At 47.7% G+C, this 16,911-nt stretch overlaps 1 protein-coding gene across 1 annotated transcript; it reads right to left on the bottom strand.

The window, feature by feature from the left end:
• Positions 1-2,680: 2,680 nt before the first annotated feature.
• LOC119165714 (uncharacterized) lies at positions 2,681-7,985 on the bottom strand. The gene is made up of 2 exons (XM_075893192.1): positions 6,111-7,985; positions 2,681-6,025 (listed from the first exon to the last, which is right to left on the bottom strand). Exons 1-2 carry the CDS (start codon positions 7,983-7,985, stop codon positions 2,681-2,683), a joined length of 5,220 nt encoding a protein of 1,739 aa, XP_075749307.1.
• Positions 7,986-16,911: the final 8,926 nt, after the last annotated feature.

Raw genomic sequence — 16,911 nt, 5'->3', positions numbered from 1 at the left:
GTATCTGTGACGTTAGCGAAACGGCCGCGAGCGCATCTTGAGCATGGAACGTAGTCCTGTTGTTACATGACACGCATGTCAACATTTTAATTTAAGGTCTGTCGCTTGTATTTCCCATGCAATCATGTCATACAACACCAGTTTTGCAACATGCGATGTAAACTAACCACCCCAAGAGTTTGCGGACTACGAAATGGAAATCATGACATTCATGACATATATTTCATTACTTTCATGTTATGACTCGTCAAATATGTTCCTCATACAGCCATGTTATGCCATACCAAGTCGGGTATCGATACCAATATTGAAACGGCTAGGAGAGCTAAAAGTCATAGGCGGCTAGATAGATAGATAGATAGATAGATAGATAGATAGATAGATAGATAGATAGATAGATAGATAGATAGATAGATAGATAGATAGACACAAAGTCTCCGAAGTTCACTGAGAAATGCTTCGCATTTAAAATTTGGTAGAAGGGAAGCCCATGTCCATTTCCTCTTCTTCGTTTCAACTATGATATCCTTAACCCCCGTTTGTCCCCTAATCACCTCAGCTCTCTTCTTGTCTCTTGAGGTTACACCTACCATTTTTCTTTCCATTTCTCGCTGGGTCGTCCTCAATTTAAGCTGAACCCTCTTTGTAAGTCTCCAGGTTTCTGCTCCGTAGCTAAGTACCAGCAAGATACAGCTGTTATATACCTTCCTCTCGAGGGATAGTGGCAATCTACCTGTAATAATTTGAGAGTGCTTGCCAAATGTGCTCCAACCCATTCTTATTCTTCTAGTTACTTCAATCTCATGGTTTGGCTCTGCAGTTATTACCTGCCCTAAGTAGACATACTCTTTTACAACTTCAAGTGCACTATTACCTATCTCAAAGCGCTGCTCTTTTCCGAGGTTGTTGTACATTACTTCCGTTTTGTGCATATTAATTTTAAGACCCACCTTTCTGCTATCCTTGTCTAACTCCGTAATCATGAGTTGCAATTCATCCCCTGAGTTACTCAGCAATCTAATGTCATCGGCGAAGCGCAGGTTACTAAGGTATTCTTCATTAACTCTTATCCCTAACTGTTCCCATTCTAGGCTTCTGAAAACCTCCTGTAAGCACGCGGTAAACAGCATTGGGGAGATTGTGTCCCCCTGCCTTACACCCTTCGTGTTTGGTATTCTGTTGCTTATTTTATGAAATACTATGGTAGCAGTTGATGCCCTGTAGATTTCTTCCAGAATTTTTATATATACTTCATCTACGCCCTGATACCACAGGGTCTGCATGATGGCTGATATTTCTACTCAATCAAACGCATTCTCGTAATCCATGAATGCTATGTATAGTGGTTGGTTATATTCTGAGCATTTCTCTATTACCTTATTGATAGTATGAACGTGGTCGATTGTTGAGTAGCCTGTTCGAAATCCTGCTTGCCTTTTGGTTTATTGAAATCTAATGTTTTCTAAACTCTGTTAGCAATTACCTTTGTAAATAGCTTGTATACTACAGAGAGCAAGCTGGGCCGGGCATGTAGTGCGTAGACAGGATAACCGCTAGTCATTAAGGGTAATTAACTGGATTCCCAGAGAAGGCAAGCGAGTTAGGGGGAGACAGAAGGTTAGGTGGGCAGATGAGATTAAGAAGTTTGCGGGTATAAATTGGCAGCAGCAAGCACAGGACCGGGCTAACTGTCGGAACATGGGAGAGGCCTTGGTCCTGCAGTGGACTCAGGCTGATGATGATGATGATGATGATGAGAAGGAAAGCTAATGAAACGGCCGCCAGCGCATCATGACCGTGGCATGTAGTCATCTTGTTACATGACACGCATGCCATGATATTCATGTTAGGGTCTGTCACTTGTGTTCGCCATGCAATCATGTCATACCATACCAGTTTTGCAACATGCCATGTGAACAAACCACTGCAAGAGCTGTGGGACTATGAAATGTAAATCATGACATTCATGACATACATGTCATGATTTTCATGTTATGACTATTCAAATATGTTCTTCATACAGTCATGTCATGCCATGACAAGTTTAGTATTGATACCATTATCGAAACGGCCAGGAGAGCTAAAAGTCGTAGGCGGCTAGATAGATACGCTCAAAGTCGCCGAAGTTCGCTAAGAAATGCTTCGCATTAAAAAACCATTGGCAGCATATCCACGGTGTTGTAGCGGAATAGCAGGGAGGCAGACTTTTTCTAGTGAGACGACGACAGAGAAAAAAACACGTCCTTTCAGTTTGAACGCATCACGAAGACTGCTTTATTCGTTCGCTATGTACCGCTGTCGTAGAGAGGGGAAGAAAAAAAGGAAAAGCAAACAGAGAAGTACAAGTATTGTCAAAGAGTTTCCTCCGCACCCCGCACGTGCGACGGTCTTCAAGGACAGATGGACAAAACGCTTTCCGCGTGTTCGAGAAGGGTCATTGTGGCCCTCACCCCCTTTTCCCTTCACGGCTGGGCTTGTAGGTAAAAACAGATGTCAAGGACGCCCTTCGCTCCTTTCGCATTGCCCGTCACGCGAACCACCCGAAAACGAGTCCCTCCGAGTTGCCCCTCCTCCCCCTCTTCGCCGCGGAGTCTTTCAATTAACGCTCCCCCGAAGCGGGGGCTGCTTCCCAGTATGCGACAAATACAACAACCTCCCCCGGATGAGCGAACTCTTGAGCTCATTGTCGGTCGACTTCTAGCGGATAAAGCAGCTGTATTGGTCGTTTCACCACCGTTCCCCCGCTTAGTTTCAAACTGCAGGCCCGCACCCTGCCGTCCCTGCCCTTGAACGTTTCCTTGATTCTGGCGATCTTCCACATGTGTCGTTTGAGATGCTCTTCCTTTAAAAGAACTAAATCGTCTATCTTTAGGTCACTCGATGTCGTTGGCCGGGACAGATGCGCCGATCGAAGCTCCAATAAGTACTCTCTCCGCCACCGTCTCCAGAATCCTTCAGCCATGGCAGACCGGTACTTCCAGCGTCGTGAGATATGCGCGTCACCGCCCGGAATTTCGGCTGGCAGGTGGTGTGGAGGAAGGGTTGTCAGCTTTCTTCCGACGAGGAAGTGCGCCGGCGACAGTGGTTCTGGCTCTTGAGCATCATCGTAGGTGAAAGTCAATGGGCGTGAGTTTATTACGGCCTCGACTTCGTACAAGACAGTTGTGAGTTCTTCAAAGCTTAAACTGCTCCGACCTAACACCTTGCGCAACGCTACCTTCACCGATCGCACCAACCGTTCCCAGAATCCGCCCCACCAAGCTGCCCTTTCAACAATAAACTTCCACCTGATCTGGTTTCCGGCGAAGTATGACTGCATTTCCTCCGATTTTAGTAGCGTGAACATTGCATTCAGATCTTTTGCTGCTCTCTTGAAGGTTAGCGCGTTGTCCGAATAAATAGTCGAGCAGATTCCCCTGCGAGCCACGAAGCGCTTGAAAGCCAGGAGAAAGGCTGTAGTCGACATGTCGCTAACGAGCTCAAGATGGACGGCACGTGTCACAGCGCAGGTTAAAATTGCGATGTAACATTTTCGGGCACCGCGCGACTCTTGACAAATCAAAGGTCCTGCGAAATCGATGCCGACAGTGTCGAACGGATTTCCTTCTGTTACTCTGTCAGCTGGAAGTGGTGCCACTGGTTCCGTGGCTTGAGGGCAACTTTGTTTGCGACAGATGAGGCACTGCTTGATAACCTTTTTTACGGCCTGGCGCCCTCGGATGATCCAATACGACTCTCGCAATGACGCCAAGGTGTCGCGCACCCCTGAGTGTAGCATTCTCACGTGCTCTTTCCTTATGAGCAGTAGCGTGAAGGGATGAGTGCTAGGTAGAATGATGGGATGTTTAGTCTCTTCGTGGTTGTCGGTGAATTGCAAGCGTCCACCAACTCGCATGAGACCTTCCCCGTCAAGGTACGGACTGAGTGGCAGAACAGGAGAGCCTTTGTGCAGTGGTCTTTGGGCTTTCAAGTTGGAAATGTCGTCACTGAATGCTTCTCCTTGAGTTGTTGCCAACCAGTACCTCTCAGCATCGATCACCTCTTCAGCTCGTAGCGGACCACCTTTCCTTTCTTTCCCGCGGCGGCAATTGTTGACAAAGCGGCGGACCCACGCAGTTAAGCGCACGACTCTGCTGCATGAGCTGAACTCCTCTACTTTCAGCACTGCCTCGAACGGCGATGATATTACGGGCATCACCGTCACTTTTCGCTCTTCCAGGTGACATTCTACTGCCCCTGGGCTCTGCTCACCGGTCGTTGGCCAATGCGTCTTATCCTTGTGAAGCCAGTGTGGTCCTCTCCACCACAATTCGCTTTCTAACAAGGCTGATGGGAGGATACCGCGAGTGATTAGGTCAGCGGGGTTGTCTAGTCCTGGGCAGTGCCTCCAATCCTCGGGATCAGTCAGCGCCTGAACCTCTGATACTCGGTTTGCCACGAAGGGCTTCCATCTGGCAGCGTTTCCTTTAATCCAGTGCATAGCCACTGTGGAATCGGTCCAAAGGATGGCAGCAGCATTCTGGAGGTTCAAGGCCTTGGCAACGTAGTGGCACAGTCGAGCACCAATGAGGGCCCCCATCAGCTCTAGTCGGGGTAACGAGAGGCGCTTCAAAGGGGCAACTCTTGATTTGGCCATAATTAGGCTTATATTGATTATTCCTTGAGCAGACTTGCATGCAACGTATCCGACAGCACCGTAGGCCGTTGGGCTGGCATCGCAGAAAATGTGCAACACCTTCTCTGTCTTTTCATCTCGGAAATCCCTTGCGATGATCCTCGGAATGGACACCGCCTTGATGCATTGAAGCTCTTCACACCAGCACTTCCACTCCGCTTGCATCAATTCTGGCAAGGGGTCGTCCCAACCCGCTCCCAACTCCCACAACCTTTGGAACATTGTCTTTACGTACAGTGTTGTAGGAGCGATAAACCCAAAGGGGTCGAAAATTCTGGCTGAGACTTGCAATACGAATCTCTTGCTGTCGGCTCTGGTGGTGAGGAATTCAAGAAGTGAGGTCAGATTGTACTCGAAGTTATCTGTATGAGCATTCCAACCTACTCCCAATACCTTGGTGGCTGCAGGAAGTTCGGCATTTGCATTCCTCTTCGCCACGTTCCCATCCTCTATGAAGTTGACTAAATCGTGGTCGTTAGACATCCACTTGTGGAGCCGCATTCCTGCTTGAGATAATATATCGCTTGATTCCTGGCATAGCACTTTACCCTGTTCGAGGGTGTCGACCCCTGTCACAAGGTCGTCAACATAGAGATGGCTGCGCAGGATGTTCGCAGTCTCAGCATACTGCTCTGGGAGTCCTTCAAGATGGTGTCGTAATGTTGCGGCTAATAGGAATGGGCTGGATGTAACACCGAACGGAACGCGCGTCATCCGGTAGGCCGCCACCGCTGGAAGTTCTTCACCTTTCTTCGGAGTGGCAGCATACCAGAGAAACCGCACAGCGTTCCGGTCACCCTCTGACAGAGATATTTGAAGGAATGCCTTTTCAATATCCGCGACGATGCCGATGTTGTAAGTGCGGAAGTTGATCAACAAATCAATGAGCTCTGGATTAAGTTTTGGACCACTTTCCAAAACATCATTCAGTGAGAGGCGATCTTTGGCACTTGATGATGCGTCGAACACCACCCTCACTTTTGTTGTCAGGCTTTCTTGTCGAACAACTGCTTGATGTGGCATGTAATACACCGGACCTTCCGAAGCGCTGCAATGCTTGTTGGCTGGCTCTGCATAGCCCTTTTCGATGTATTCTCGGATGCAGGCGTCATATTCCACGATCAAGGAATCTCCCTTCAAAAGGCGCGTCGTGTTGGCTCTAAGACGCTTCGCGGCGCACTCGTAGTTGTCGTCGAGCTCATCAACCATAGGCTTCCAGGGGAAAGACACTGTGTACCGCCCATGCTCAAATTTGACGGTTTCTTTGTAGTGCTGTTGGATTGCGTCTTGGTGGCGAGCTGGTTCGTGTTCCTTGATACCAATGTGTTCGAGCTCCCAGAATGACCTCAACTGCGCTGATAGTTTGTTCGCTCACTGCTACTCGCATTACGCCAGCAACAGAGGGACAGACTCCTGGTGACCTTTTTGCGCCTACCTGGCCCTGGACTGTCCACCCAAATGCAGTTTCTACTGCCATCAGCTTGGAGGTTAGGCGCTTAGTGGATCCCGTGACAATTTCCCAATAATGATCAGCGCCGATCAGAAGATCAATGTTTTCACTTCCGTCACCCTGCGCGACGTCCGCGACTGGCAAGCCAAATTTCGAAAGTTCCAGAAGAACTGACTTTAAAGGCACAGCCATTATATCTGCGCAGATGCAGGGAACTTCGAGGGCCTCCACTCGCGCCCTTTTCCCGTCGTACTGGCTTTGCAGCCACAGCTCGACCAGACGCGCTTTAGTGCGGGTTATAGCGGACTTGTCGCCGAAGGCATAGATTTTAAGTTCCTCTTCCCCAAGCACGTTCAACTGCAGTCTTTCAGACAACTTGCGATGGATGAACGTCCTTTGACTGCCACCATCTAGGAGAAGCCTGACAAGCGTACTTTTGTGCGGTCCCACTGTCCAAGCTCGTGCTGTTTGCAGAAGAAACTGATGCCCCTCCATGCACATAAATTTCTCCTCTGAGCCTAGAGAAGACTTTAGCACTGTGGCTTGTCCTGTCGCTGGTGGAGAGGATGCATTCTGTTCACCACTGCCACGGTATTCTCTGAAATCAGGATCACACATAGCCGTGAGGTGTTTTCCGCTACAGTTGGCACACCTGAGCCATTTGGCCTTACGGCACTCTCTTGACGTGTGCCCCTTTACTGTGCAGCGGAAACATCTATTCTCACGCTTCAGCATTTCTCTTTTATCAGCTGCCGACATCTCTGCATCGCAGTCACCGCTTTCGTGGCACCCTGACGAACAAAACAGACACCCTTTTCTCTCCTTGGTCATGGTATGCAGTGCAGCGGCTGAAGACATTCTCGCCGCTTTAAAGGTGCTGTTACGGTTTTCGACAGACGATTCTACACACATGCCCCTTGGTGTTTCGGCCCGCTGTATAATCTCCCGTGCCTCTACCTCGACTCTCAAAAAATGCGCAAATGCCTCCAGTTCACTGCCTCCTGTAGTAGCGCCCTTTCGTCGACAGTATTCGAGATGAAGGTCCGCAGGCACCGCCTTCTTTACTACTGTCAGGAGCAGAGCTCCGTACGTGCTGACACCGACGCCAAGAGAAGTGAGGCTCCGTACACCTCTCTCTACTTCGTCAACGAGGCTCCGAAGTTGGCTGAGGTTCCGCGAGTCACGCACTGACTTGATATTGAGCAGTCTGGACATGTGATCCTCGATTATGGCTTCTTTACGACCGAACCTTTCCTTTAACAGCGAGAGAGCAACTTCGTAGTTTCCGTCGGACAAATCAAGACCCGCAACGGCAGCCGCTGCTTTTCCTGTTAAGTAACTGTTCAGGTACTTGAACTTGTCCACGTTTGACAGGTGGTGGTTAGCGTTTATTGTCGTGTCGAACTGACTCCAAAAGCCTTGCCACTGTCGAAGCTCGCCGTTGAACTTTGCTATCTCTAGTTTTGGCAGCTTTACTGTGGGGGTTACTTGCGGGATGTTACGGCTAGATTCTCTTTGATCTGAGGAACTTGAGGTGCGATCTAGCGAAGCGCTCACTGATGCGGCGTTAGTGCAGCTAAGCTCACGTAGCATGAGCTGTACTTTAGTCCTTGCTACGTTGATCTTTTCTTTGTAGTTCTCGGAGCATGCAATTTCCTCTTCTAATGCATCATCTTCTACGCCAATCTCAATTTCCCGATCTAGCTCTTTGAGTGAGTCTTCCTTAAGGGTGAGAAGGTTGATCTTTTCTTCAAGCTCACCGAGTGACGCGTCGTCCTCCATGGTAGCGATGTCATTGAGCAGCTTTGTTGTTGACGTTCGCACCACGGCCCTTTTGCGCTTCATCCTGTCGATGTCCATCTTTGGGTCCCTTATTCCCGGGTTTCGGCACCAAAAAATGTTGTAGCGGAATAGCAGGGAGGCAGACTTTTTCTAGTGAGACGACGACAGAGAAAAAAACACGTCCTTTCAGTTTGAACGCATCACGAAGACTGCTTTATTCGTTCGCTATGTACCGCTGTCGTAGAGAGGGGAAGAAAAAAAGGAAAAGCAAACAGAGAAGTACAAGTATTGTCAAAGAGTTTCCTCCGCACCCCGCACGTGCGACGGTCTTCAAGGACAGATGGACAAAACGCTTTCCGCGTGTTCGAGAAGGGTCATTGTGGCCCTCACCCCCTTTTCCCTTCACGGCTGGGCTTGTAGGTAAAAACAGATGTCAAGGACGCCCTTCGCTCCTTTCGCATTGCCCGTCACGCGAACCACCCGAAAACGAGTCCCTCCGAGTTGCCCCTCCTCCCCCTCTTCGCCGCGGAGTCTTTCAATTAACGCTCCCCCGAAGCGGGGGCTGCTTCCCAGTATGCGACAAATACAACACACGGAGTGAATGATGAAGAGTGAGGCGAAGCATCCATCCGTCCATTCGTTCTTGCTTCCATCCGTCCATGCGTCCGTGTGTGTGACCGTCCGTGCGTTCATTCGCCCGTCCATGCGTGCGTCTGTTCGTGCGTCCGCACGTCCATCTGTGCGTCCGTCCTTGCGTTCGTCCATGCATCCGCCCCTGCGTCCGTCCATGCGTCCATCCGTCGGTGCAGCCAACCGTGAGTCCGTCCATGCTTCTGTCTGTGTGTCCGTTCGTCCATCTATTCAACACTCCAAGTACCACCATCTCGCATCTTATCATCATATATTCCTCATATAGAAACACCACCATCCAGCGGAAATTCTAAGGACTGAACGAGATGAGGCACACGCACACTTTCTTACGGCTTGCGCTTCGTGTCTACTTCCAATCTTTAACCACTTCGAGTTCATGGTATATACTAGTTCACTGTATTCATGGCACTGCGGCCCAACGCTCGCTAAACCTCTATAAAACCTAGGAGGTTACGCCCAGCGAGTATAACGTAGCGACCCTTTCGTATCAGATAGTGCTCAATGTACATGCCAAAGGCTGCTAATAGACATCACAGCGTGCGCGTTAACTGAAAGCCGAATCCTCCTGTCTCTCCTTCTCTATTAGCAGCCATTGGCATGTACATTGAACACTATTTTTTCTTGTTTAACAACGCACAGAAGAAATCTCTCACCGGCACTCATTTTGAAGGTCAAAATGTTATACTTGTTACACACTACAACGGCTACGAGGGATGAACGGGCGCCGCTATAAGGAGCTTCGCCCCTAAAAGTGTGGAGGAAATGACATCATGGCAGCCATATTCACTGGGCACAATGGCAGCGTTGCTATGGGTAAGTGTTGCGCAGTGGAGCTGGTCTAGCAGTGAGCGGCCGCGGCTGGCGGTGGCATGTGTGCATCCCCAGGTCTTGTGCTGAGTCGTGGCGGACAATATCCGTGCTCTGCGCCGCGTTATTGGTTACCCAGTGTTCTACTGGCAGTTACTGTACCCTAAGCAACGTTTACAAATACTTTTGTCCATTACGGGGTTTCAACAGTGCGTATAACGAGTGCATATTCATATATCGTGCGGCGGATTACGCGGATGAAGCAATTAGTGTTCAGTGAAATTGCGTTGGGCGCCATGACGAAGCGGAATGACGACGAACGCCTTGCAGGTCAGTGACGGTTGGGCAGTGCTCCTGCTTAGGTTAACGGACGACGCTGTTGAGCCCAGCAAGACGCAATGAGGACCATGTGCACATACGTAGTTTCATGTTGTGTGTACAGTAACAACTTGCATGTGCGTATTAAAACACCTTTTCTGTTCCACTTAGTATACATAGTGTTCATATGATGTCACCTCCACCGTGGTTAACCTCTCCCGCTATGCCCGGGTACCTACGGCAGTTCGCGTGCTGCAGCGCGGTTTGTTGGGGGCTCGTCATCTTTTGCTGTGTACGATGTTGGAAGGGAAGCATTGTGGTTTTTTGTTATCGTACTTTAACGAGCTCATCGGATCAGAAAGGCCTCATTTGTTCACTCGGTACAAGACCAGGAATTCAAGATGCTCGACACGTATACCAGCCACTGCGTACACCGGCGCCCGCCACGTCCTACGAGGGCCCATTATCTCGCTTTCACTAGAAAAACTACAAATTGCGTGGCCCAAGAACAAGTGAAAGCCCGAAGTCTCTCGAGCCGCAATTCTAAGAGTGGATGAGCGAGGTGTAGCAGCTCCCATCGAAAACGAGTCGTGCAGAGCTAGGCAAGTTTACAAGAGATGTAATAACAATATGAATATGTGGCTGCGGCCCACGTCACCTAAGCAGCAGCCCCCCTCCCCCCTCCTGAGTGTTTTAAGCAGTGCTGATATTGAGCCTCTTTGATTGGAATTTGTGGAAATAGCCGAGTAAAATTTTACGGGAGGAAGATGGAGACTTCGCTTTGTGCGTGCCGCGGTAATGCTGGTCATCACTTTGTTTTTTCGCGTATGTTTTGACACCTTTTTCACCTTGTATTTTGCTTTTTTGTACGCTAATGTACAGTGGATTCCCTGAAAATGATGGAGACCGTGTTAGGGAATTAATTCACCATTTTTTCAAAATCCTGCCACCCCAACTCGAACCGATCATATATACTTCAAAGTGAACTAATATTGTTTAGCATCCATTTTCAAAGTTTGTTTCAATGCAATACCCGAATTTCCACGATCGCCCTCACGATTTTAACCACCTCCCTGACGCGCTGATTGCGCACGTAGTAGCCGCGGACAAGTTCGTATGTACAGTATCTTGGTAAGCGATCTCTATTTGCAGGCCGTAAGTGATTGGCTACGGCACTTACCCGGAATGAAGTTAACCTGAAGACGCGAATATCACCGAGTATCTTCAAATAGGTTTTCGTTAATCCGCACCAGCCAAACACGCCGGTACTTTTTGGAAAATCGCAATGTGCGTTCTCAATTTTAGGTAATAACTTTCGGCGAAGAAACACCCCAAAGCTCTGCTCCTTCTTCGGGGACTACTAAATCAACTTGCCTCAACAGCTGCCCTCAAACTTTCATCGTGAGGCCGAACTAAACGGGCACAAGCACGAGGAGACAACACGGCAGCGGTAGGCGACGGAGTCGGTAGGTACTAGGGCATGTCGGTGGCGCATTCCGGAAGTGACGAAGCGGCGCTGCGTGACGCACGTGCACACTATGTATACTATCCCCCAACATTGCATGTAATCTCCACGTAACAGCAACAGCGTTCAAGTGTCACTTACACCGTGCTCAAAGTCACCACGGTCGCAGAATGCTGACACCGTTGAGTTTCACGCGGAACACAGACACAGTGGCCGGACGCTGCGTCGGCCACGTGGCGGAATGCAACCGTAGAAGGCGCACGACCGATCGTGTTGTCTGTAGAGTTGCTAAAATAATGACGTGAAAACACTCGCTGTTGTCGGTGCATCTAGCGTGCGTTATCTTGTAGTTGCTTCGTTGTCGGTGAGCTGTTACTCGCTGTTAATACTTGGACGAAATGATTTCGCCGAAGGTGTCGCGCTGGCCCAGAGTGTTGAGCCCCGTTCCATTAGTTTCGGACACGACCTACTGCACTCCTGACCTGCCCAGCTGGCGACGATCTAGGGAGCTTCCTGCGCCGGCTCGGATTCCGAACTTCGCTGCCTAGGGGGCGCTCGAGTTACCACAGCTGAGCGCCGGTGTACGCATGGAAATGCATGGTTTGCCGCCAGTTAGAGAAGAGTTTCATTACGCATTGAGTAAATGTGGCGACTATCTGGAATAATTTCATTTTATGTGACTTTGAGAGTCTTCTCTTGTATTTTAGTTGACATTTTAGTGGCATATTTCTCAAATAGAATCGCAAATCAGGTACAAACACATATATCAGCGTGGAAAACAAGAAATAATGGCAACGGAGACAGGTTGTAAAAAGCGCTTGCCACCAAATGTTTATTTAACTCATGATACCAGCTATATGTGTATACAATGGTAGACTTATTACCGTTGGAGTACATTCAGCTGTCTTGCATTTACTGTCTGGGCAAGAAAGGGCAAGGACTATGACATTTGGCAGTGTCTGCGGCATCCGGCGCGCATAGAAAACAACCAAATACAGATAATTTTGCGCATAAATACCTTCGTCTCAAATGGCAAATGTAGATCGCACGTACATGAATAATCAATGAAATACACTCTGCAACTGTTTTGAAGAAAAACAGCACTTAAAATCGCTTACTCAACACTAATTCTTCGCATAATTGGTGTGTTTCAAAAAATAGTTGCATAACCACATGTAGTGACATGGTTTCCATATGTGCACTCTTGTCATCTTTTCTTTTTTTTTGTTAATAAACAGTTGTGAATATAGCGCGTCGTCGTTTACTTTCTTGAGGTAGTCGATATTTTTTTTTGCTCTAATATGCGTTTCAGTCTGTCATGCACCACCAACCAGCCCAGCAACTCACTCTTTTAGAGACACGTAGTCTTTGACAACACAAAAATCACCTTGATTCATTTTTCATGGACCTCGGTTACAGGAAAGTCATGAAAAGTCACATCACGAGTCTTCCCTTGCCTTGATTCGCAGAAAGGCATGCATGCAGCACACTGCCATTGTGATGGTTAATTTGCAACAAGAAACCTCGCTTCGCTGGTGTACAAACAGCACCAACCTGCACGCTTCTGTCGAGCTCGGCATGAGCAGATGGTAGCAAAAGATCGTCATTATACTTTTAAGTTTATTCGAAAAGAGGCTTCTATTAATTTTAATCGTCCAGAGTGTGTGCACGCGTTAAGGAGCTTCGCCCATAAAACCAGCCGAGACTGTCCATATAAATGCTATCGCAATGACATTATGACCACAATACTTTTCACACGAAAGAAATATGCAGTTGTTGAATAAATACGAGTACCATTTGTGTAATGTGTCTTAATAAACGGCTATTTTTCTATATTTCGAAACAAAACATAACTACTGATACGTTTGACGTTAGGTAGTTGTTTGCAAAACAAGGATGACTCAAACAATTCAGTGAAAAATCTCGAAGTGTACAGCATGCTTCCATGAACGTAAAGCCTTTTAGAGAAAAATATGCTATCTCGTGTCGCTAGCTTGTCATATGAGCTAATAAATGAGCAATTACCATATTATAGCCTCTTCAATCAGTATTTTCATGTCTTTCGTTAAAGACGGTCTATAGAATCAAAATGCACTTCACCTTGCTGTTAGAAGCCGTTCGAGTCGCTGAACGTTCCATCCTGCCACGCATCTCGTGTTTTCAGCAGCATCCTAACAATATTCACCTTTCAACCTCCTGCTGCCGCTTACCGCACCAAACGTGAGATCGAACAAAATATAAAGGAAACGATCTAAAGAGAAGTCCATACACGTCCAACAGATTTCTTCACACCCCTGAGATTCCATCGGTGCTGTCATCAGCGGCGACCTGCTTTGCTGCTGGCAGTTCTGGAGCTACAGCGGGTCAGTCCGAATTCTCTACAGCCGTGTTCAGTGACAAGGCGGGTCACGTACGGTGATTTTATCTTACATATTGTCACGTTCCATGGCGTGTTTGAACGTTGTGTGGAAGCGGCGCTTTATTGTTTAATCTGCACTCGCCTGTCGACAGGTATAACAACGTAAAGAGATTGTCCCGGCTGTCAGGAAGCGCTTGTAGCCCGAAGTTTCTCTGCGCTAGCACTGACAGTTGTTCGGTAGGGAACGTCACTTAGTGGACTCGAGGCGCCCTGCGCGAAAGCAGTGATCGACGAAGGGAAACTGCCAGCTGACCGCAGCGAGATGGACGTTGGAAGTGCCGGCTTCGGCTCCCCTGCAATGTGGCGCAAATGGTCTCTTCCTCTCGATAGTCGCCTGAAGGAAGAACTCGAAGAAAGCGTTTCAGATGTCGCCGCCTTTACACTGTCCGTTACGTTTAGTTTTAATGACGCACAATGACATTCGTGCCGAAGAATTTAGGTGCCTGGCAGATCCTTGTCGGCATTGTGATGTTCGCGAATTCAGACTATGTGGCTGCTACATGTTTGCTTGCCAACTCAGCCATTAGTGCTACTAAAATGCTTCGGGTCGTCAATAAACGATGTGTTTACGTAATTAGAAAAGATGTTATTGTTTTGTATGACAACCTAAAGCGGCGTTGGTGGTAATAAATTCTTCATTTTACCCCCCCTTTCCAAGGAAAAAGGGGGCGGTTAATGCTAGCACTGGTTGACCTAAAACAGCTCACCTTGTTTTTATTATTAGATTCAAATGTTCGTTTGTAAAGTCGTTTTAAGAACACTGAAGCTTCATATATTCGTTTCAATACCCACAAGAAGCGTTGGTGATAGTGAAGCAAATAGATAAGGTTATAAAAAAGTGGTATAGCTAAAGTAAGGGTTCAAAGGAAGGGAATGCGATGTGCACGTTGTCATTCAGTGGGCAACAAAAAACAAAAACAAAAAATCAAACACAATTGTTGTAGTGTATGGAAATTGCCACTCTGTGATCTGTCTTTACTAGCGTTTTGACTGTCGCGGTTGCTCAGTAACTCTTTTATTCACGATTGAACTAACGAGCTCCAATTTTTGGATAAATGCCACACAAGCTCTTTATTGCACTATAAAGCTGAACATTAAAAAAAAAAATGTCCTTCAGAGCTGTACTGCTGTGACTGAGTGGGAAATGAAACATGTCACTCTGAATCTGCATCATATTGAACATGCATGTGATTTCACGCCATAAGAAATACCACCCGGACCCCGTCAATTAAGAAATTGATTTCCGCTGGTGTATTAAACTGAGGCACACATATAGCTTGACAATGGGTGTAGCACTACTTTGCTGCTACTCGGCTTATTTCGCAACAGAAAAAGATGGACTTTCTGTGTTTATTTTGTCGAAATGCATATTTACCATTCCATACCTAACAGAAATGGGGGAAATGTTTTTTTTCTGGCGTGTATCGGTGACTAGTCTGAGTTAGGGCTGATTTGACTTTATGCCAGAACTCACTATAGAGCATAGACGCAAGCATTGTCGAAACGAAGTGCGGTTCCCATTGTGACTATAAAAATATCACACGTCCGTGGTCGAGCAACACATAAACATAGTTTGCTGATTCATATGAATACAAACGCAGTGATAGTTAATCAGTTTTAAAATTGCCGTCAGCATTGGAAAATACAATTGACGTTCACCTTGATGGAAGTGCCTGTCATGTTTACATATGTTTTATTTCCTGCTTTGTTAGGAAATTAAATATCCAGAATATCAACCATTAGTAAACTTGCGCCGACTTACGCCTGCATAGAGTATTTTTCTAGAGCTGCTTCAAGATCTGACATGGCTCTGTGGTAAAATACAGGATTGCCACGCAGAACGTTTGAGTTCCGTTCCTGCTGAGATCCAGACTTGATATTTTTTGCATTCACCGTGCCTGCACTACTCATATCAGTTTCTTTTAACACTGTGACATTTAGGTTACTAATGTACGTACTCACCGGGATATAGATACACACTGTCAATCACCGCGCGCACCGCCGCCAGGGGTGTATGATGTGTACCACACGTGTCAAGAGAAAAGGTTTTGACGACGTACTTGAATGATTGAATGAACTTAATTTCAAGTATAGCAGTTTCCATCGAGTGAGGGGGGCAAAAAGGGGATTAACCCCTTTCCGTTCTCACCGTCTTTCGATGATGAATGTGGTGTATTCAGGTGACCGCTCGAAGTCCTTGGACCCGGGCGGCATTTTCGGCTTGCCGTGTGATCCAAAGCTGGGCAGCCAGCTCGTCGCTGGTGAGGGCCGCCAACCAGCGGCAGGGAAGCTGACGCAGCCGATCCGCAGCAGTGACCGCCGCTGCAGCAGCGGCTGGCCCCTGCCCTAGCGCGATGGTAGCAGCAGTGATTGACCTCGAGGTTCGTCCCAGCCTCACATGCGCGCGGAGTGAGCGGCGGCAGCTTCAATAACTTTCGGGCACACTCGCAAAGCATGTGCCGCAGTGTTGCCTTTTCCCCGCACGCTTTACACGCGTCTGTCGGGTATAGGCTTGGATAACACAGACGGAGGATCGCCGGGCTGGGGTGCGCATTTGTTTGCAATATTCTCAGAGTTACTACCTGTCTTTTGTTTAATTTGTTGTGTGTTGGTAGGTATTTGGTTCTCTTTAGTTTGTAATGTTGTTTAGTATAGTCATTGAATGTGGTCAGGCGATCACCCCACGACTATTGCAGTTGTTGTGTTGACAATGTCATCGTCTCACTCTCGGAGATGGAGGCGGCTACCGAATTGGCCGCGGCTCAGCGAGTGAGACCTCGAGTCGCGGTGTGGGCCGCCTGGTTGCCTGCGAGCGGAACGCTGGTGTGAGCCGGGTCCACCGAAGGAATACCGTCGCATTCACGTGACATAACTTTAGCGTTATTGATGTCATGATCAGAAAGGCATGCCCTCAAGATGTCTTTCTCTCCTATACTGATTTAGGTCTAAACCCAGTGAAACAGGCTATCGCGAGAGCAGCAATACGTATGCAGATAGATAGATAGATAGATAGATAGATAGATAGACAGATAGATAGATAGATAGACAGACAGATAGATAGATAGATAGATAGATAGATAGATATATAGATAGATAGATAGATAGATAGATAGATAGATAGATAGATAGATAGATACGGTAAATGTACGTGCAGTTCGCTCAGAAACGCATCGCACCTAAAATGTTCTAACTTCTTCGACTTATAGAGCCCACTAATTAACTTCTTGATGCCTCAGCTATCATTAAACGGCTACATAGCAAATATATCAAGGATCGGTGACAAAGGCGACTGACCGGCCCGGCGTGCGTGCTGTTCGCCATCTTGGGCGAACACCCGTAGATAT

This window comes from Rhipicephalus microplus, chromosome 4 (genome assembly GCF_043290135.1).
Source record: "Rhipicephalus microplus isolate Deutch F79 chromosome 4, USDA_Rmic, whole genome shotgun sequence".
Lineage (NCBI taxonomy): Eukaryota > Metazoa > Arthropoda > Arachnida > Ixodida > Ixodidae > Rhipicephalus > Rhipicephalus microplus.
The sequence above is the reverse complement of the archived record's forward strand: the minus strand, read 5'-3'. Positions and strand labels throughout refer to the sequence as shown.